General features: G+C 43.4%; 1 protein-coding gene across 1 annotated transcript in view; it reads left to right on the top strand.

Moving 5' to 3' along the window:
* Nucleotides 1-22,921, top strand: part of LAMA4 (laminin subunit alpha 4) — a 214,530-nt gene that overhangs the window by 145,753 nt on the left and 45,856 nt on the right. The window contains exons 18-23 of the mRNA XM_077289489.1: nt 1,479-1,583; nt 1,775-1,960; nt 5,150-5,289; nt 6,185-6,340; nt 18,566-18,711; nt 20,274-20,436. Of these exons, the coding sequence (XP_077145604.1) occupies nt 1,479-1,583; nt 1,775-1,960; nt 5,150-5,289; nt 6,185-6,340; nt 18,566-18,711; nt 20,274-20,436 (896 nt within the window). The remainder of the gene's footprint in view (nt 1-1,478; nt 1,584-1,774; nt 1,961-5,149; nt 5,290-6,184; nt 6,341-18,565; nt 18,712-20,273; nt 20,437-22,921) is intronic.

Below are 22,921 nucleotides of genomic sequence, written 5' to 3'. Positions count from 1 at the left end.
AGAGACTCATAATCAGCCTCAGCCAACCTCACACGATCAGGTTCATCATAAATCAACCCCCCAAACTCAAAGAATCAATCAACAGACATTCTCTCAGGGGCAGTGGGGGATAGGGAGAACGTCCAAGCCTGCAGACCCTCCCGCAAAAGAGATATGACTATCCCCACCCTTTGACTCTCATCACCCGAGGACCGTGGAAGAAGGGAAAACAGTAATTTGCAACCCTCCCTAAACACCTGGAATTTACCCTTTTCCCCAGAAAAGGTATCCGGGAGTTTAACAGAGGGCTCAGGGGAGGGCAAGGAAACATCTGACACACCACTGCCAGACCTAGAGGAAGCATTCTGGACAGATTTAACAGTATCAGCCAACTCTCTTTGCACTTGTTGGTGGGATGCCACCAAGGCCCTCTGTTCCACTGACAGATTCTGCATCATTTTGGTCAGGTTAGTCACCTGATCCGACAGAGCACGGAGCGGATCCACGAAGGAAGGGGGAAAAAAAGTGCCTCAAAATTAGTTTAAAGTCGGTGATAATGTGATGACACGCAGCTGGTGTCACAGGGATTTTTGCCTAGGGGGCACTGCAGGACAGACAGAGGAGGCAAATCAGCAGGAAGGTCGAGCAGATGCCGCAAAATGAAGTGTGAGTGGGACCCGAGGCCTAGCAGGGAGCGCGGTGTCAGGAGAGACGATGGAGGCAGAGCTAGCAAGCAACCGGGAGGACGGAAGCCGGTGTAGGCAGCGGTACAGAGAGAGAGAACGGGACGCTGTCAGAGATGAGCCAGAGGGAAAGACGCCAGATAGGAGCGTGGGATCCAGAGGACAAGACGCGAGCGTAGTCAGGGGCGAGTCGAGGGGTCAGGAAACCAGAGCAGACTGAACGGTACCAAAACAGAACACAGAAGCACAGGTCATGGAACAAACTGGGTCATACACAGTAACGATCAACGAACATAGCAGAGTAACCTGGGTCAGCTGCTCAAGCCGAATGAACGGGAAGTATCACTGACGCCTAACCCAGGAAGTACCATCACTAAATAGCCGCCCCTGAACCAGAGAGAGACGAGTTAAATTAACCCTGAACTGACCAGGATGGAAAAGGAACAAGCCCGTCCTGGATCATGACAGCGACCTACAAACCATGTCATATATTGAGAAAAACATGAATATGTGTCTTTTTATATAGTGTACGTAAACTTCTAGCTTCAACTCTATTACCTACATCTGAAATCCCTCACCTGTCCAGAGATGTCACACTGGTGGTAGCTACCGGTCTTGCTTTAACATTAATAGAAATCCTCACTCTAGGATCGGTGAGAACTACCAGAGCTTCATCTCTTTACAGCAAATAGACACATTCATATTATTATTCATATCGTATATACAAATACTTAAATGATCAGTTTTATGAGGACACCTAGAAAGCCCCTTTATCTTCTATAATTATTAAATGTATTGTTATTCTATATTTTTCAGGTTTGACACAGACAAAACAACATGTCAACACTGTTTCTTTAAGAAAGGCAGCCTTAAATAATAGGCTGGCAAATGTTCTTACCCAGCTTAAAGCAGATGAGGATGGTAAGCAGGCACTTTTCTCTTCTAGTCATCATCTTATCATTTTGTCCCACTGTCCTCACCAACAACCTAAAGACAACCTATCACTAGTATTCATTTCACTATGAAATGTTGAGTCCAGAATTGTGAAGATGGCCTGAAAGGTGCCTATAATGTTTTGCCTAAATTATGATGTTTATATGTCCTTCTAACAGATGACACTAGAAAACGTCTTGAAAAGTCAAAACTCTTGGCAGACGAGGCTCTAAATGTCACTGTTGTAGTATCTGAGATGACTGACCCAATGGAAAAAAATGCAAAAATGTGGGCAGGAAACCTAAGTAATTCTGATTTTGATGCCTCTGCCTACAATTCTGTTGTGAACGCAGCTGGAGAAACAGGTAAGAAATTATCTCATTACTAGTGATGAACGAGTGTACTCGTTGCTCGGGTTTTCCCGAGCACGCTCTGGTGGTCTCCGAGTATTTGTAAGTGCTCGGAGATTTGGTTTTCATCACGGCAGCTGAATGATTTACATCTACTAGCCAGCTTGATTACATGTGGTGATTCACTAGCAACCAGGCAACTCCCACATGTACTCAGCCTGACTAGTAGCTGTAAATCATTCAGCTGCCACGATGAAAACTAAATCTCTGAACACTAAAGGTACCTTCACACTGAACAACTTAACAACGATATCGCTAGCGATCCATGACGTTGCAGCGTCCTGGATAGCGATATTGTTGTGTTTGACACGCAGCAGCGATCTGGATCCTGCTGTGATGTCGCTGGTCGGAGCTAGGAGGCCAGCACCTTATTTCGTCGCTGGATCTCCCGCAGACATCGCTGGATCGGTGTGTGTGACACCGATCCAGCGATGTCTTCACTGGTAACCAGGGTAAACATCGGGTTACTAAGCGCAGGGCCGCGCTTAGTAACCCGATGTTTACCCTGGTTACCAGCGTAAAAGTAAAAAAAAAAAAACACTACATACTTACATTCCGGTGTCTGTCCCCCGGCGCTGTGCTTCTCTGCACTGTGTAAGTGCCAGCCGGAAAGCAGGGCACAGCGGTGACGTCACCGCTCTGCTTTCCGGCCGCTGTGCTTACACAGTGCAGAGAAGCAGAACACCGGGGGACAGACACCGGAAGGTAAGTATGTAGTGTTTGGTTTTTTTAACTTTTACGCTGGTAACCAGGGTAAACATCGGGTTACTAAGCGCGGCCCTGCGCTTAGTAACCCGATGTTTACCCTGGTTACCCGGGGACTTCGGCATCGTTGGTCGCTGGAGAGCTGTCTGTATGACAGCTCTCCAGCGACCAAACAGCGACGCTGCAGCGATCGGGATCGTTGTCTGGATCGCTGCAGCGTCGCTAAATGTGACGGGGCCTTAACAAATACTCCGAGACCACCCGAGCAACAAGTACACTCGCTCATCACTACTCTTTACACATTTGATATGCACTAATTTTATGTACATTAAAAAAAACTTTTTAAAATACCATCACAGTCTAAAAAGTCACATCTAAGATTGTGCCAACACTTGTGTTTGTTTAAAATAACGGGTTCTAACAATGGGCATAGACAAGCTGTAAATGTACTTATAGCCTCACTTAGGAAATATAGAGGTTTAAAGGGGAACTTATCAGCTGATACATGGTGCCCGACAAACATTTCTTCTTGTGGAGAGTGATATGCCAAGGTGAGAAGACTTTTAAGCCATAATCCAGTACCCCTTGGATTCTGGTCAGACGCCTCTCACCCAGCCAAACCAGATCTCACACTTTGCACTGATGAGGGGCAGTACCCGTAAACACAGTGTACTTTGATTTTGGCTTTGACTTTTATCCTAAGTCATGTGACAAGGCTCATTAAAGGGTCGATTGTGACTTTTTGGATTGCTACTTCCAAAAGGTGGCACTAGTGTTCTAGTCCTCTTCCTCTCTGCAGAGACAATTTGCATATTTTCCAGAGGAGCATTGTGGCTTTAAAGTCCGCGCACTTTGGCATGTCAGGCTTGACATGTCGCTCTCCGCAAGAAGAAACGTTACCTCTAGGATCCAGTGTCAGAAAAAAACGTGGTTGAAAGAGCAGCCAATGACGAGGTGACAAATCCAAGAGGCAGGTCCCTGCTAGCATTTTCCCATCTGCACAATTAGTCTGACAGGTCTCTGCCATTGTGTAGATACCTGTCAGTCTAGGGCAGGGGTGGGGAAATTCAGGCCCCAGGGCCATTTACGGCCCTCGATGACCTTTTATCAAGCCCTCAAGCAGATTCTCAGGGACCGCATTCTTGGGCAAGGAGCTGTATTTTGATTGCTACAAGCTCATTAATTTTTATTGCTCTGTTAGCACATACACTGAAGGGCATGCTATGAAAGATTATGTCCTGAAACCAGTGCCAGAGTCAGGATGTACTTTGTGGGTGGAGTTTGTACAGCCCCCAAAGGATTATATAAATATCCAAATGGCCCTTTGCAGAAAAAAGATTCCCCACCCCTGGTCTAGGGGAACAGGCAGGGAGAAGTAAGTATGGGGCTGCGTAGTGCTGCGGTAGCACACTTATGCAGTCAAGAGGCAGTAACTCAACAAAGTTCCAACACAAAGTCTCTTTAATGTGGTTACTTCATAGCATTAATGTCCCATTCACACAAGTATGTATCATTAATGTCCAAATCGCAGCACTACATAGTACCTGGTATCCTCCGGATCACTGCCGGGAACCATATTCTCCGGATTACAGTCACTAAACATGCCAGTCCTCCTTTGGGTACAGGACAGTCTACGTTCACCGCCAGGCACAAGACAGTCCACATCTGAGACCGGTTGCCATGGGCGACTGCACCACCGTGTTAATGTCTCTTTACTCACAGTTTTCCGCAGTACTGATACTGACCCTGACACACCCAAACCCTTTACTGCAGGGATTTTAACTGGGATCTGTGGCCTTCAGCCACATGGAAAACCACAGGCCTGGAATGAAACTGACTGCACGACTACCATCCTGCAGTCTGTTTCAAAATGCAAAAACCCCAGATAAGGTTTTCCTAATTCTGCCCTGGACACTAACATGCCCAAGACTAACACTTATTTTTAGTCTGCATTGCAATCACAGCTACGCCTGTGACTGCAATGCACTCTCAAGGCCTCCATAAGCCTCCGTGAACATGCTGGGGAGAACACACAGCAACCCCTACCTGTGACCCCAGTCACTGCCTCACAGGCTGGTATCAGTTATTCAGCCAATTGTGCAGGCAGTATGAATCAGCTAATAGGTTCACTTTAAAAAAAGGAGCAAAATAGTGAACCAACCCAAATGTAAAGTCTAAACATTCTTTGTTCACCTGACTGCAGAGGTCTGCAATTGGCTGCAGCAATCAGGTGACTGAACCAAGACTATATTGGATGTGCATCAAATGACATTACTGCTCAGTCACTTGACTGCTGCAGCCAATAACAGGCATCGGCAGTCAGGAGACAGAAGTATGAGGCATCATCCTCACTTCTTGGGGGGGGGATCAGGCAACCCTTTTGAGCTTTCCAGGTGGAGTTTGTATACTTAGTGTAAATGTCCTTGTGTTTTATTTCAGTTAAGAACTTGATAGAAGTGATGCCATTACTCCTGAATAAGCTACGTACTGTAGAGCACAAAGTGCCTTCCAATAACATCTCATCCAGTATTAACCGTATACGTGAGCTGATTGCTCAGACAAGAAGCATAGCCAGTAAGGTAGGATGATTTCCTTCCACCAATTGATCTCCTTCTACTGAGGTACCAGTGGATTGTGATTGTTCGTTGTATTAAAGTCGCACATCATTTCTATGGATGTGACGTCTCTTGGGTGCTATCTAGTGCGGCTTTGATGCACTGCATCACCAGACTGATTGTCAGTAGGATTTTTCTTTATAAAAGTCACTGGCACTTCTAAAAACTCTGTCTTCATTAAAACCAGCATGTAACCATTTTGTATACCGAGGAAGGAGCTGGAGCCCAAAGGTGATGGACGTTTGACATTTTGTAACTGACCTCTATTGAAGCATTTGTAAAGCGAAACGTCTGTCACCTCTGGGCTCCAGCTCCCTCTCATGTTTACAAAATAGTTTCATGCTGCTTGAAGATATCCATGAAGATGGAATAAAGGAAAAGTTTTTGGAAGCATTGGTGAGTGCCATCTTGTTTCCTTGCACGGCTTCCATGTATATTACTTTCTAAAGAGATTTGTGCAAGACTCTGCTCTTAAGGTTAACCCCTAGAGACGGAAATCTTTACTCTAAAACCAATTATTCTTAGATGCAGCACTGCCAATATTTTTCTTTATCACTTTTGGATTTTAGTTTATGCATTATTGTACTTTCTAAAATATGATTAATGTATGCTGTGGTGATACTGTTATAAACATGTGTACCGATCTACCGATAGAAGAGGATAATGGTTGTGACCATTCCAAAGAACATACAATCAATACATAAGTACATTACTACTTGTTAATGTATTTGGGAGGATGAGAACTGCAAATCTGTATTGATAATTGCTTTGTATAATAACCAATTCTCTGAGGGACAAACTAATATGTTCTTATTTCAGCCCCTTATTGACCATGTGTGTTCTGTCTTTCTCATTCAAGGTTCAAGTATCAATGAAGTTTGAAGGCAAATCAGCAGTTAATGTGAACATGAAAACAAGTGTAGCTGACCTGAAAGCTTACTCCTCTATCAGCATGTACATAAATCCAGAGCCACGCCAACAAGACAGATTTATTATGTATCTGGGGCACAAAAATGTAAGTGCCCATTAACTATTTTTTCTCTTGTGTGCATTGACTAAGTTAGGATGAAAATAAATCCATGGCTTGTGGTATGAGATCTACTGCAGCTACGCAATAAAAAGAACAGGTATAAATATACAGCAAAACCTTATCACAGGGTTCAGGTTTTCTTTCTGTTCAGAAGACTGACGATCTTAGATCTTTCTGTAATTCATTTTTAATTCACTTATTTCTAGAAAACATTTTTTCATTCTAATATTTTGTGGCCATCTCAGAAACAGTTTTTTTATGTGCAATAGTAAAAATATATCTTTTATTACCAATAACGTACCTTAAAGAGTAACGAAATTTTAGAATTTTTTTAATATTTATTCGGGACTATAATTCCCTTTAGATCAGTTACGACCTGTGTAGTATGACAACCACTGTTTATCGAAAAGACTACTAACAAGCTCACAACTCGGGAGGCCAAAGAGCACTGCTCTTGCCGGTCATAAAGCAGTGTTCAGGTTCAATAAAAAGGCACAGACTTCAATAGAAAGTACAGATTCATATAGAAAGTCTTAGGCTCTGATTCATCAAATAGTTTATGTCAGAAAACTGAAGAAAAATACGTTGAAAAGTAACAAATTTTTTGCTTGACGCTGAGTTATGTACATTTTTGCAACTTTTGGCTTTTCCACACTAGTTTTTTCCAGCTCTTCTAAAATGGTGGAAGCTGAGGAGGAGGGTGGGTTATGGCATGGATATGTCAACCCATCAAATTCATCAATAGTCCCTGACTGAAAGAACATTGCTGATGAGGGACATGGACACTGATAAGATACACCAAATTCATTATGTGTCTTACACCTTTTAATGAAATCTGAGCATCTTATTTCTGCTCACCCCTCATTAAGACTGATGTATGAAACCCCAGTTTTAATGAGTCAGGGCCTTAGACTTTCTATTGAATCTGTGCACTGATTTGTGACCTTGCTCAGGTAAGAGCTGTTCACTTCTATATCCTTAGATCCTCAGCTGTACACTTTTAAGCAGTCTTTTGAGCGATCGGTGGGGGTTTGAAATCCTGGACCACACTGATCTTTAGGAAATTAAAGTCTTTAAAGCTTCAAAAGTTTAGTAGCACTTTAAAAGCTGTAATTTGCATGTTTTAAAATATTGAGAAACATTAAAGGGGTTGTCTTCTATAAACTTTTAGTCATCCAAAGGCATCTCAATGTAGAAAATGATAAACAAAGCTGTTATTCACCCTGTGAGAGCAGGATTTATATTTATCTATCCTGAATTCATTTTAGTTTCTTTCTACATGTATTTATTTCTTTCCAGGATGGAGTACATGATCAGATAAGGGGGCTCATGACCGCATATGGCCCAATGGGTTTTCCCGCATACCAACTTCTCACCCCACCATCCTGTACCTAACAAACATCCCCCCAACACTTATTAAACAATAAAAACACAACAGATTAAATTTTTTGGATAAATCGGCCACAGCGGCCAGTTTATTAACAAACAATGACATAACATGTATAACAGTACATATGCAAAAACTTGAGGGGAGGGTTCTTGGAGCTAAAAGATCTGGATTACTATAGGCAAAAACCACAACAAAAAATTGAACAAACATTTTTTTACCCTCAGCCGTAACCACCAGCTTGAGGGCACCGTGTAACCCTTTTTGGGCAGACAAATCCCAAAGCTCCCGAGGTCAATCTCCGTCCAGAGCCCATAACCAAAAGCCAGATCAACCCCACAGCCAATTAACTTATCGTAATTTAACATACAATTCCTTCCCCCAATAAAACATCGTCAACTCCAAGAACCCCACCCTGCCAAACTTGCCACTGTGACAATGTAAAACCACCACATACCCCTCCAATGAAATTGTATTTTCAAAATTTTAGCCGCAACCCCAACACAGAACCAGTCTAGAAAAGGAGAGGGTGGGTGGGCTTTCCACTCCGGCTTCCTGAAAGATACTGACAATTTTCCCGCACTTTCCTTCCCCCAATAAAACATTGTCAACTCCAAGAACCCCACCCCCCACCAACCACAAACAGCCCTGATCACCTCAGGCTTTTGAGTGTTCCACCACCACCAACGCCCTCTCAACCCCTTCTTGTATTGCATGCGCCCACAAATCAATACCTATGTCATTTAAATGAACACCGTCCTCCCTTCAAAAATTAACAATCCCAGATTGCAAATCAAAATGCCTTACAGAAATACCCCCATTCCTAGATACAAAACTCACCACCGCCCTATTCAGTTTTACCCTGGCCCTATTAATTCCTTTTAGAGACCATGCCGCCCTTCACTTCCTCAAAACGAATATCCCTAATCAATTCCCTAACTGGTTTCGTTCCCAAATCATTCACATCCAGATGCACAATGAAAATATCTGGCGCTCTATCCAAACGAGCGGCCCGGGCAAACTCCAACAATGCCCTGCTCCACAACATCCACAACATACCTCTAAACCCTAACCATCTAATGACCACTCTATCCCAACTAAAATCTAAATGCCTACCATCCGATCTAGCGTCGGCCCGAAGCGCAGCCCAATTGTTATGGACCTGGTGGTTAGGAGCACCCGGAATGACCTGATGAGTAAACTAGTAATCGGAACAAGCTCTGGGAAAGTGGGAACTCTGCTGACCGCAAACCCTACTCCTATCACACAAACTAGAAATAGCCGTGGAGCGTACCTAACTCTCCCTAGACGCCTCTTCACAGCCTAAGAGCTAATTACCCCTAAAGATAGAAATAGAAGCCTAACCTTGCCTCAGAGAAATTCCCCAAAGGTAAAGGCAGCCCCCCACATATATTGACTGTGAGTTAAGAGGAAAGTCACAAACACAGGAATGAAACAGGTTTTAGCAAAGGAGGCCAGACTTCACTAAAATAGTCAGAGGATAGCAAAGGGAACTTATGCGGTCAGCACAAAAGACTACAAAAAAACACGCAGAGTAAGCAAAAAGACTCCCCACACCGACTCACGGTGTGGAGGTGCCACTCTGCACCCCAGAGCTTCCAGCTAGCAAGGGAATATCATGATAGCAAGCTGGACTGGAAATTAGCAGTACTAAGAAATATATTCAGGAAGCAGTAACAACAAATGAACTAGCAAAGACTTAGCTTCTGTTGGAGTAGACAGGTCCTCAGAGAAGTCCAAGAGAGATCTGAACCAATACTGAAACATTGACAGCTGGCATCAAGTAACGATCTGAGTGGAGTTAAATAGAGAAGCCAGCAAGCAATAAACGAGAGCAGCTGACAAAGCCAACCTCAGTGACCAGCAGTTCCGCTCAAAGCCACCAGAGGGAGCCCAAGAGCAGAACTAACCAAAGTACCATTCATGACCACAGGAGGGAGTCCGAGAACGGAATTCACAACAGTACCCCCCCCTTGAGGAGGGGTCACCGAACCCTCACCAGGGCCCCCAGGCCGATCAGGACGAGCCAAATGAAAGGCACGAACTAAATCGGCAGCGTGGACATCGGAGGCAACAACCCAGGAATTATCCTCCTGACCATAGCCCTTCCACTCAACCAGGTACTGAAGCTTCCGTCTCGAAATACGAGAATCCAAAATTTTTTCCACCACATACTCCAACTCCCCCTCAACCAACACCGGAGCAGGAGGATCAACAGAGGGAACCATAGGCGCCACGTACCTCCGCAACAACGACCTATGGAACACATTATGGATGGCAAAAGAAGCTGGAAGGACCAAACGAAATGACACAGGGTTGAGAATTTCAGAAATCTTATAAGGACCAATGAAACGAGGCTTAAACTTAGGAGAAGAAACCTTCATAGGAACATAACGAGAAGACAACCAAACCAAATCCCCAACACGAAGTTGGGGACCAACACAACGATGGCGGTTAGCGAAACGTTGAGCCTTCTCCTGGGACAACGTCAGATTGTCCACTACGTGAGTCCAAATTTGCTGCAACCTGTCCACCACAGAATCCACACCAGGACAGTCAGAAGGCTCAACCTGCCCCGAAGAAAAACGAGGATGAAAACCAGAATTGCAGAAAAAAGGCGAAACCAAAGTAGCCGAACTAGCCCGATTATTAAGGGCGAACTCAGCCAATGGCAAGAAGGTCACCCAATCATCCTGATCAGCAGAAACAAAGCATCTCAGATAGGTTTCCAAAGTCTGGTTGGTTCGTTCGGTTTGGCCATTTGTTTGAGGATGGAAAGCTGAAGAAAAAGACAAATCAATGCCCATCTTAGCACAAAAGGACCGCCAAAACCTAGAGACAAACTGGGAACCTCTGTCCGACACAATGTTCTCCGGAATGCCATGCAAACGAACCACATGTTGAAAAAACAATGGCACCAAATCAGAGGAGGAAGGTAATTTAGGCAAGGGTACCAAATGGACCATCTTAGAAAAGCGATCACAAACCACCCAGATGACAGACATCCTTTGAGAGACAGGAAGATCTGAAATAAAATCCATGGAAACATGTGTCCAAGGCCTCTTCAGGACTGGCAAGGGCAAAAGCAACCCACTGGCACGAGAACAGCAGGGCTTAGCCCGAGCACAAGTCCCACAGGACTGCACAAAAGAACGCACATCCCGTAACAAGGAAGGCCACCAAAAGGACCTAGCCACCAAATCTCTGGTCCCAAAAATCCCAGGATGACCAGCCAACACTGAGCAATGAACCTCAGAAATAACTCTGCTAGTCCATCTATCAGGGACAAACAGTTTCTCTGCTGGACAACGGTCAGGTCTATCAGCCTGAAACTCCTGCAGCACCCGCAGCAAATGAGGGGAGATGGCAGACAGAATTACCCCCTCTTTGAGGATACCAGCTGGCTCAGGGACTCCCGGAGAATCAGGCACAAAACTCCTAGAAAGGGCATCCGCCTTCACATTCTTAGAACCTGGAAGGTATGAGACCACAAAATCAAAACGGGAGAAAAACAGCGACCATCGAGCCTGTCTAGGATTCAACCGCTTGGCAGACTCGAGATAAGTCAGATTTTTGTGATCTGTCAAGACCACCACGCGGTGCTTGGCTCCCTCAAGCCAATGTCGCCACTCCTCGAATGCCCACTTCATAGCCAGCAGCTCCCGATTGCCAACATCATAATTACGCTCAGCAGGCGAAAACTTTCTAGAAAAGAAGGCACATGGCTTCATCACAGAGCCATCAGAACTTCTTTGAGACAAAACAGCCCCTGCTCCAATCTCAGAAGCATCAACCTCGACCTGAAAAGGGAGCGAAACATCTGGCTGATGCAACACAGGGGCTGAAGAAAAACGGCGTTTCAGCTCCTGAAAAGCCTCAACGGCCGCAGAGGACCAATTCACCACATCAGCACCTTTCTTTGTCAAATCAGTCAAAGGTTTAACCACACTAGAAAAATTAGCGATGAAGCGACGGTAAAAATTAGCAAAGCCCAGGAATTTCTGGAGGCTCTTCACAGATGTAGGTTGAGTCCAATCATAAATGGCCTGAACTTTAACAGGGTCCATCTCGATAGTGGAAGGGGAAAAAATGAAGCCCAAAAAGGAAACCTTCTGAACTCCGAAGAGACATTTAGACCCCTTCACAAACAAGGAATTAGCACGAAGGACCTGGAATACCATTCTGACCTGTTTCACATGAGACTCCCAATCATCCGAAAAGACCAAAATATCATCCAAATATCCAATCATGAATCTATCCAGATACTTTCGGAAGATGTCATGCATAAAGGACTGAAACACAGATGGAGCATTTGAAAGCCCGAATGGCATTACCAGGTACTCAAAATGGCCCTCGGGCGTATTAAATGCTGTTTTCCATTCATCGCCCTGTTTAATACGCACAAGGTTATACGCCCCTCGAAGATCTATCTTGGTGAACCAACTAGCCCCCTTAATCCGAGCAAACAAATCAGACAGCAGAGGCAAGGGGTACTGAAATTTGACCGTGATTTTATTGAGAAGGCGGTAATCTATACAGGGTCTCAGAGAACCATCCTTCTTGGCCACAAAAAAGAACCCTGCTCCCAACGGTGATGAAGACGGGCGAATATGCCCTTTCTCCAAGGACTCCTTTATATAACTCTGCATAGCAGCGTGCTCTGGCACAGATAAATTGAAAAGTCGGCCCTTAGGAAACTTACTACCAGGAATCAAATTTATAGCACAATCACAATCCCTATGAGGGGGTAGGACACTGGATTTGGGCTCATCAAATACATCCTGGTAATCCGACAGAAACTCAGGGACTTCAGAAGGAGTGGAAGCAGAAATTGACACCAATGGAACATCGCCATGTAACCCTTGACAACCCCAACTAGACACAGACATTGATTTCCAATCCAATACTGGATTATGAACCTGTAGCCATGGCAAACCCAACACGACCACATCATGCAAATTATGCAACACCAAAAAGCAAATATCTTCCTGATGTGCAGGAGCCATGCACATGGTCAACTGAGTCCAGTACTGAGGTTTATTCTTGGCCAACGGCGTGGCATCAATTCCCCTTAATGGAATAGGATACTGCAAAGACTCCAAGAAAAAACCACAGCGCCTGGCAAACTCCAAGTCCATCAAATTCAGGGCAGCGCCTGAATCCACAAATGCCATAACCGAGTAGGATGACAAAGAGCAAATCAGAGTAACAGACAAAAGAAATTTAGGCTGTACAGTACCAATGGTGACAGACCTAGCGAACCGCTTAGTGCGCTTAGGACAATCAGAGATAGCATGAGTGGGGTCACCACAGTAAAAACACAGCCTATTCTGACGTCTGTGTTCTTGCCGTTCAGTTCTGGTCAAAGTTCTATCACATTGCATAAGCTCAGGCCTCTGCTGAGAGGACACCGCCAAATGGAGCACAATTTTGCGCTCACGCAAACGCCGATCAATTTGGATGGCCAAGGACATTGATTCATTCAGACCAGCAGGCGTGGGGAATCCCACCATAACATCCTTAAGGGCTTCAGAAAGACCCTTTCTAAAAATTGCTGCCAGGGCACACTCATTCCATTGAGTAAGCACAGACCATTTTCTAAACTTCTGACAATATATCTCCGCTTCATCCTGACCCTGACACAAAGCTAGCAAGATTTTCTCTGGCTGATCCACTGAATTCGGTTCGTCATAAAGCAATCCAAGCGCCAGAAAAAACGCATCTACATTAAGCAATGCAGGATCTCCTGGCGCAAGGGAGAATGCCCAGTCTTGACTGTCGCCACGCAACAAAGAAATAATAATTTTTACTTGCTGAATGGGGTCACCAGAGGAGCAGGGTTTCAAAGCAAGAAACAGTTTACAATTATTTTTGAAATTCAGAAACTTAGATCTATCCCCAGAAAACAAATCAGGAATTGGAATTCTAGGCTCTAACATCGGATTCTGAACTACATAATCTTGAATGCTTTGTACTCTTGCAGTGAGATGATCCACACAAGAGGACAGACCTTGAATATCCATATCTACACCTGAGTCCTGAACCACCCAGAGATTAAGGGGAAAAGAGAGACAAAACACACTGCAAAGAAAAAAAAATGGGTTCAGAACTTCTCTTATCCCTCTTTTGAGATGCATTAACACTTTGTGGGCCAGCTGTAGTTTAATGGACCTGGTGGTTAGGAGCACCCGGAATGACCTGATGAGCAAACTAGTAATCGGAACAAGCTCTGGGAAAGTGGGAACTCTGCTGACCGCAAACCCTACTCCTATCACACAAACTAGAAATAGCTGTGGAGCGTACCTAACTCTCCCTAGACGCCTCTTCACAGCCTAAGAGCTAACTACCCCTAAAGTTAGAAATAGAAGCCTAACCTTGCCTCAGAGAAATTCCCCAAAGGTAAAAGCAGCCCCCACATATATTGACTGTGAGTTAAGAGGAAAGTCACAAACACAGGAATGAAACAGGTTTTAGCAAAGGAGGCCAGACTTCACTAAAATAGTCAGAGGATAGCAAAGGGAACTTATGCGGTCAGCACAAAAGACTACAAAAAACCACGCAGAGTAATCAAAAAGACTCCCAACACCGACTCACGGTGTGGAGGTGCCACTCTGCACCCCAGAGCTTCCAGCTAGCAAGGGAATATCATGATAGCAAGCTGGACTGGAAATTAGCAGTACTAAGAAATATATTCAGGAAGCAGTAACAACAAATGAACTAGCAAAGACTTAGCTTCTGCTGGAGTAGACAGGTCCTCAGAGAAGTCCAAGAGAGATCTGAACCAATACTGAAACATTGACAGCTGGCATCAAGTAACGATCTGAGTGGAGTTAAATAGAGAAGCCAGCAAGCAATAAACGAGAGCAGCTGACAAAGCCAACCTCAGTGACCAGCAGTTCCGCTCAAAGCCACCAGAGGGAGCCCAAGAGCAGAACTAACCAAAGTACCATTCATGACCACAGGAGGGAGTCCGAGAACAGAATTCACAACACCCAATACACGAAGGAGTGTCCAAAAATCCAGGTCCATAAAGGAGTCCGATCTGAAAAAACATAACAACAATTAAAGACAAGCACAAAATTACCAGCCGCAAAGTACTTAAGGACATACGTAAGTCAAATAACGGTTCGAACTCCATCTGCCAATTTGTTTAATTACCTCAGCTCCCAATCCCAAACCATCCGCCTCCAACGCAGCACCAATTCTAAAAGAGTGCGACCCATAACTACTAGGGTTGAACTACTAGGGTTGAAGCCCAAGTCTACCAACCCCTTTTTTAACACTGCCGTAAATTGAAAACGTGCCAAAAATGCCCCCCGATGACGCAACAATGGGCCCAATCTCCCTGACCACAAACTCCAGCACGTCTCCAAACAACGCTGTGGGCACATCAAACACCCATCAACCCTTCCTAGCATGACCCGCTTACCCCTGCCCAACTGATCATATTTGGAACGCCTGATCCAAAAAGCAATGCCTCCCACCCAAAACTCAACATCTTCCGCTAACAAACCCCCAGCCCTGTTTTTATTGGGAGACACCAGCTCACCCAGTCTCAAAGCCCCCAAAAATGCCAAAGAAAAAGCCAACCTAAAAAGCACCACCTCAAAATGAGAACAACAAATACTCTCAACCATACCACCCAACTTCTCCAGCACGCTGAAAAAAAATGGGTCTGTGCTTATCAAAATTCCTGTTGCCACTCCGAAAACCCTTCAACGCCTGTTTTATAAAAAAAAAAATTGTAATATCCACAGACCCCTGCAGCTTAAAACCGAAAGCCAGGCCGGCAATAAATTTAGTCACCTTTGAAACAGACCAACCCCATTCAGCAGCCTTGCCTACCAAAAACAACACCGCCAATGTCCTATCACCATCAGACTCCACCGGTCCCCACTGACCCGACCAGCTTTCCCATATTTGCCATGCTGATTCATAACCTGACCATGTCTGGCTTGTAACTGAAGCTTGTATCAACCGTCCTCCTCGTCCGCAACAATTTGCCACAAATGTGAAGGGCATCCTGCTGCTGAGGCCTCCGCGTCTGGTGCCAACTCCCAGAAACGCTCCCACTGCGAACGAGATAAAGCATCCGCTATAGAATTTTGAACACCTGGCACATGTACTGCAGAAATCCAGGCATTTAATTCCAGGCACCGCAACACTAACTCACTCACCAACTGATCACCAGGAGGGAAGAAGAAGACAAGCTGTTGATCACCGAGACCACACCCAAATTATCACAATGAAACCTGACCCTCCGATTTTTAAACATGTCACCCCAAACCAAGACCGACACCACAATTGGGAATAACTCTAGCAGTGCAAGATTCTTGGTAAAGCCTTTTTGGCGCCACCATTCCGGCCACAACCCAACACTCCACCTACCACCACAATAAGCACCATAACCAACCCCACCAGCGTAAATGTCACAATCGAAATCATTAAAAGTCTCATGCTGAATCAACGATCTTCCATTACAATTCTCCAAAAAATACTGCCAAACAACCAGATCCTCCTTATGCTCCTTATTTAAATGGACAAAATGGTGTGCCGCCCGAACTCCTGCTGTCACCCCAGACAATCTACGGCAAAAAATTCTGCCCATGGGCATGATCCGGCACGCAAAATTTAAATGGCCCAACAACGACTGCAACTCCTTCAATGTCACCTTACGCAGTCTCCCAATTCTCCGCACTTCCTGCTTAAGCAACAACAGCTTATCCTCCGGTAACCTACACTCCTTTCTCTCCGAGTCAATAAGAATGCCAAGAAAACTTAAAACCGTGCTAGGGCCTTCTGTCTTTTCCCTTGTCGAAGGCACACCGAAACACCCTGCCACCCACTCCATGGTGGCCAATGAATTCCTGCATAATACAGAGTCCGGTGGACCTATAAACAAAAAATCGTCCAAATAATGAATGATGGAGGAAACGCCGGCAACATCCCTAACCACCCATTCAAGAAAAGTACTAAATGTCTCAAACAACGAACAGGAAATTAAACAGCCAATCGGCAAACAACTGTCCAAACAAAACCCTCCGTTCCAAAAACAACCCAACAAAAGGAATACTATCAGGTTGCACGGGAAGCAATCTGAAGCCCGATTCAATATCCATCTTAGCCAGCAAAGCCCCCCACCATACTGCCGAACCCATTGCACCAAACGATGTGTACACTACCGAGCATAACTCCTCAGCGATGCCATCATTAACCGACCGACCTTTTCAGATATGACAAATGATGAATCAACCAAAATTTGTTTGGTTCCTTCTTAGGCACAACCCCTAATGGGGAAACAATCACCCCTTCAACTGGCAAGCAACGAAATGGCCCAACCATTCTACCCAATTCCACCTCCTTCTTCAACTTAGCGCTAACCAACTCGGCATGCAATCCTGCTGACCTCAAATTCTTAATGGAAAAGGGGACCGTGTGGTTAGGGGAAGGAATCATAAAACCTTCAGAAAAAACCCTCAAAACAACCCCCGCCTTCACCCGGAGTACCTACTTAGATAAGGGGGGCCACCTCTTGAAGCCTCACTGGTATCTCCCCCTTGACTGCCAACCACCGATGGCTTTCCCTTTGCTTTTTTAAGCATTTGGACGCTCCATGGGAGGCCCCATTGCCCGGGGGGGACACACTTTAAATTTACAGGTGTTCCCATATTTACATTGCCCATCATTAAATTGCCAACATGTTCCATTCTTTTTTTTTGTACCCTGCGTCCCTTGCCCCCCACTTCCATGTCCAGACTGCTGGTTGCTGGCACCTCCTCCCCCATGAAAGGACTGCCCGTACCTCACAGGGGCCATCACTTTTAACCAAAGCCCAATATCCTTCTGATCCCATTTTATCTCTGGTCTAACCACCTTCTTCTGCCAAAACTGCTCATCGTAACACAGTCACGCCTGACCACCATACGTACGGTGTGCTTCCCCTATCGCATCTAAATAGCAAAAAAGGCATGCGCAGTTTTCAGGAATTTTTCACCTATAACGCTAGCCAAAATCGCAAAGACCTGTAGCCAATTGACACATGTCTGAGGAATCAGCCAGTTTCAGAAACTGAGGACTAAGAGCATTATATGTGTTCAAAACGCGTCCAGTTATTCAAGACATTCCTTCCTCCAGTATGCACTGGTTTGTCAAGCAGCTTACTTTTTAAATTTGTCCAAATAAAGACTTTTGATTTTATTTCCTGAGCTGGATACCTTCATTTTCATGCACAAACACTATGTTTGGCAAGTGTGACAAACCTATCAATCAGTATTCCAAGCAATGCTACAGAAAATGCTAGCATTCTGCAAGCTAATTACGCTTGCAAAACGCTAGTGTTTAGCGGGAATACGCATGCCAATTCTGCATGCGCTATACCCGCGGCAGGGAGTTGCAGAATTGCTGCGGAAATTTCAGCGGCAATTCCGGATGTGTGCATATAGCCTCACTTGTAGAAAAGCACTTCAAATTTGACCATTGATGTTGAAGAACATGTGGCTGCAAAAAATGTCTCTTTCATTTTAGTGAAATGCTAAAAAGCAAAGGAAGAAGCATGGTCATTGAGTCACTGGCACTGTTACCTCTGACAGCTGACCTATAAACTGAATATAGGATGCATCAGAACAGGAATTTGTCATGAAAAAAGCTCAAAATTAACGTTGATGGCCTGTCAAAATGTTTTATTATGAGACGTTATCATTTTGCTTCTAATTTATTTGATGAAAATGTGAATTATGCTATTTACTTTGAATGAATTATTAAGACCTTCTATTACCTTTACTTATATATTTACCTTTTTGTAGGCCAAATCAGATTACATGGGCCTAGCAATTAAGCGCAACAATCTTGTGTATGTGTACAACCTGGGAAAAGGAGATGTTGAGATTCCATTGGACTCCAAGCCTGTGAGTACATGGCCATCATACTTCAGTCTGCTGAAAATAGAAAGGTAACAAATTCAACAAATGCACAATACTATACAAACAAGGGATAATAAAATATACATGTGAAAAACACTGTTAATTCACATAACCACTTCTTCCAACAGAGTGTGATGTATGTGCCTTCACCTGTCACCTAATAATCGTTCTACCTCTTAAATTAAAGATTGGTATGGATGCTATAAGTCCTATTGAAAGTTCATCTGAGTACTATTGAGTAGATATTTCCAAAACATGCAGTATTTCTAATCAAAGTGCCCCAAGTAAACTTAGATTCCAACAATGCCCAGATAATGATTGACAATAAGTAACATCCTTCAAGAATTCTTAACATGTCCAGGGGAATAACTAGGGCCCTATGGACCCCAGTGGAACTTTTGGCTCTGGACCGCCACCTCTACCCAAATACATTATGTCTATAATGTACAGATAAATCCAGTGACTTGATGGTGATTTCCTCCATTGTAATTATTCATTACCCCTGTTCTTCTCCATCTTGGCCACAACTCCATGAAAATAAATCCATCTTATCTCTGCATAAGGTAACCCACAGAAATTTAAATCGATCTTAATTGTCACTTAATAAACTCTTTACTGCCATGCACAGTAATAATTCTAACTCCCCATTGTCATACACCAGTTTTGTGCCCCACAACTAACAGTGCACCACACCCCTTTCCAACTCCATGCAGTTATGGGGACTCATTTGTGCCCCCATGCAGAAGTCATGCTCCTTTTTATGCCTTAATATAATAGTGGAAGGAAATGTTAGGCACTCTCTCAGTGAAATTGATTGGGTTCTCAATGGTAGATATATCCAGTCAGCATAGATAAAACCACTCCCAATTTCAAACAAAAAAAGAAGCATTTATTTCATAACATCAGCAAGTAGATCTGTGCAGAAAATAGGTCCAACGTTTTGCTAACTTGGCCTTCTTCACGGTCGCATAGAATTACAGACAGGCATCACAGCCCATCTGCTTATGCCTGTTTGTAATTTTACGTGGGCATTCTAATGAGTTGTGAAGCATAGTCTAAATTTATGTACAGAGTAGTATCGGTCAAATGTGAAATGATAGCAGTATGTATTTAATATATTCAATGCGTAGATTTTATTTTAATAAAATGTATTAAAAAAGTGAATTGAATGAGTTCTACTTTACTATTAAAGGGACACTGTCACCTGAATTTGGAGGGAACAATCTTTAGACCTAGGGGCGGGGTTTTCGGGTGTTTGATTCACCCTTTCCTTACCCGCCGGCTGCATGCTGGCTGCAATATTGGATTGAAGTTCATTCTCTGTCCTCCGTAGTACATGCCTGCACAAGGCAATCTTGCCTTGTGCAGGCATGTACTACGGAGGACAGAGAATGAACTTCAATCCAATATTGCAGCCGGCGGGTAAGGAAAGGGTGCATCAAACACCCGAAAACCCCGCCCCTAGGTCTAAAGATTGTTCCCTCCAAATTCAGGTGACAGTGTCCCTTTAACTTAAGGAAAAATACTTGTTATTACTGTGATATTTGTTATACCATCATGATGTGATATTAATATTAACTCTTTCTCACAGATTGGGAAAACATGGCAAAGTTCTTTTAACTATACCTAGTGAGAGCAGTACAGCTGAGGAGAAATTCATTAAGAAAGGAGAAGCTGCTGGGAGTGATTCTTTGCTTGATCTAGAGCCCGAAAACACAGTCTTCTATGTTGGTGGCGTGCCTGAAGGATTTAAGGTATGAACGATATTAACTGTAAATTTATGAGTACCGATAAATGTTAGCATGGCACAATCATTGATCACAAGTGCAGCCAAAATAACATGATTTATTTGTGAAATGATTCATTAAACATTTGGTGCAAATTAGTAGAGTATAAAGGTTGTCATGATATATTAACAATACATTTGCCATACAATAAAATTTGATTCATGCCAACTATAGAGACTCTATACAGCGACACAGATTTGCATTAGGAATTTGTATTATAGACTCAATGGTACTTTGTGTAATGTAATATTTAGAGAAGTTCCTCTATCCTTAACTATTCTTTCATTTTCCAAAAATACACCTGTGAGTAGAAGGATGACTATAGGGGTCAATAAAGGCCCCATATACATTAGATTCAAATCAGCTGAATTAACCAATTTTATCAAGAAAAGACAATCATGAAATGAGTATGGAGACCTCCTAACTCTCCTCTGACAGAGTATATTGGGGGAAGAAAGACCGGGCATGCTAAATTTAAACGATGATCTTTTTATTCTAGATGTAAAGCTACAGATTATATCACCAATTAATCATTAATTCTATGTGAACTTGTATATATCTCATGCAATTTGATTATGGTAACTACCTCGGATATTGTATATGGTGATTTATCAGTTCGCAGTTTTTTACTTCGAGATCCATGGATAGATATATAGATTTTAGTGATGAGTGGATATCGTGTTATCCGAGCATGCTCGGGTGTTAACCAAGTATCTCGGGCGTGCTCGAATAATATGGTCCAATCCCTGCGGCTGTTAGACAGCCGGAACACATGTGGGGATTGCCTGTTTGTTAGGCAGTCCTCGCATGTGTTGAAGGCTGTCTAACAGCCATGTAACATGCAGCTATGAGGACTCAAACATATTATTTTGGCACGTCAGAGATACTCGGATAGCACCCGAGCACCCGACATACGAGCACTTTTTGCCATTTTATTACCTAACTATTGGGTATCCTAGGAGAATAAGTACAGTGGGGAAATTGTTAGTCTCCTTATATTTTTAGCAGATTGTCCACTATGTCTACAATGACATGTAAAAAGTTTGGCACCCCTGGTCAAAATTACTGTTCTTGTGAACAGTAACCCTTAAGCAAGTTGAAGATGAAATTATCTCTAAAAGGCCTAAAGTTAAAGATGACACATTTCCTTTGTATTCTAGACAAAACCTGTATACATTTTCATCTTTTACATTTTAAAAATTACAAAAAGGAAAAAAGGCTAATGTAAAATTTTGGGCACCCTGCATGGATGGTACCTAGCAGCACCCCCTTTTGAAAGTATCACAGCTTGTAAATCCTTTTTTGTAGCCAGACAAAAGTTTTTCAATTCTTATTTGAGGGATGTTCATTTTCCCTTGGAAAATTCTTCTAGTTCTGTCAGATTCCTGGGTCGTTTTGCATAGACTGCTATTTTGAGGTCTAGCCACAGGTTTTCAATGATGTTCAAATTAAGGGACTGTAAGGGCTATTGTAACACTTTCAGCTTCATTTTTGAGGTAGTCTTTTGTGGATTTTGACGAGTGTTTAGGATCACTATGCATTTGTAGAAGCCATCCTTTTTTCAACTTCAGCTTTTTTACAGATGGTGTTATGTTTCCATCAAGAATTTGTTGAAATTTCATTGAATCCATTCTTCCCTCTACCTGTGAAATGTGGCATTGGCTGCAACACAACCCCAAAGCGTAATTGATTCACACAATGCTTAATGGCTGGCGAGATGTTCTTTTCTTGAAATTCTGTGCCCCTTTTTTCCCAGCCATACCTTTGATCATTGTGGCAAAAGAGTTCTATTTTGACCTTATTGGTTCACAGGACCAGCATTAGGCTTGTTTAGATGTTCTTTTGCATACTTTTTTATAGTGAATATGAGGATGCAGGAGAAGTTTTGTTCTAGTGACTCTTCCATGAAGTCCATATTTGTGCAGATGTCTCTGAACAGTAGAACAATGTACCACAACTCTAGAGTCTGCTAAATCTTTCTGAAGGTCTTTTGCAATCAAGCGAGGGATTCTGATTTAATCCTACGAGCAGCTTTCACTGAAATTTTTCTTGATCTTCCAGACCTTATCTTGATCTCCACTGTTCCTGTTAACTGCCATTTCTTAATTACATTTCAAACAGAGAAAAGGTCAAGTTGAAAAAAATGCTTTGCTATCATCTTATAGCCTTCTACTGCATTGTGTGCCTCCACTATTTTCATTTTCAGAGTGCTAGGCAGCTGCTTAGAAGAACCCATGGCTGCTGTTTTTAGGCACAATTTTATAGGAGGTTGGATTTTTATAAAGCTGGAAAATTTTCATCACCTGGCCTTTCCCAACAATGATTGTGAACAAGCCATAACCCTAACAGGCTAATTAAAGTGTGAAACCTTGGTCAAATTTATCTGAGCACACATATCTCCAAGGATGCTCATTCTTTTACATCAGCCCATTTTCCTTTTTGTAATTATTAA

The sequence above is a fragment of the Ranitomeya variabilis genome, chromosome 2 (genome assembly GCF_051348905.1).
Source record: "Ranitomeya variabilis isolate aRanVar5 chromosome 2, aRanVar5.hap1, whole genome shotgun sequence".
Classification (NCBI taxonomy): domain Eukaryota; kingdom Metazoa; phylum Chordata; class Amphibia; order Anura; family Dendrobatidae; genus Ranitomeya; species Ranitomeya variabilis.
Note: the sequence above shows the minus strand (reverse complement) of the source record. Positions and strands in the feature narration are given on the sequence as shown.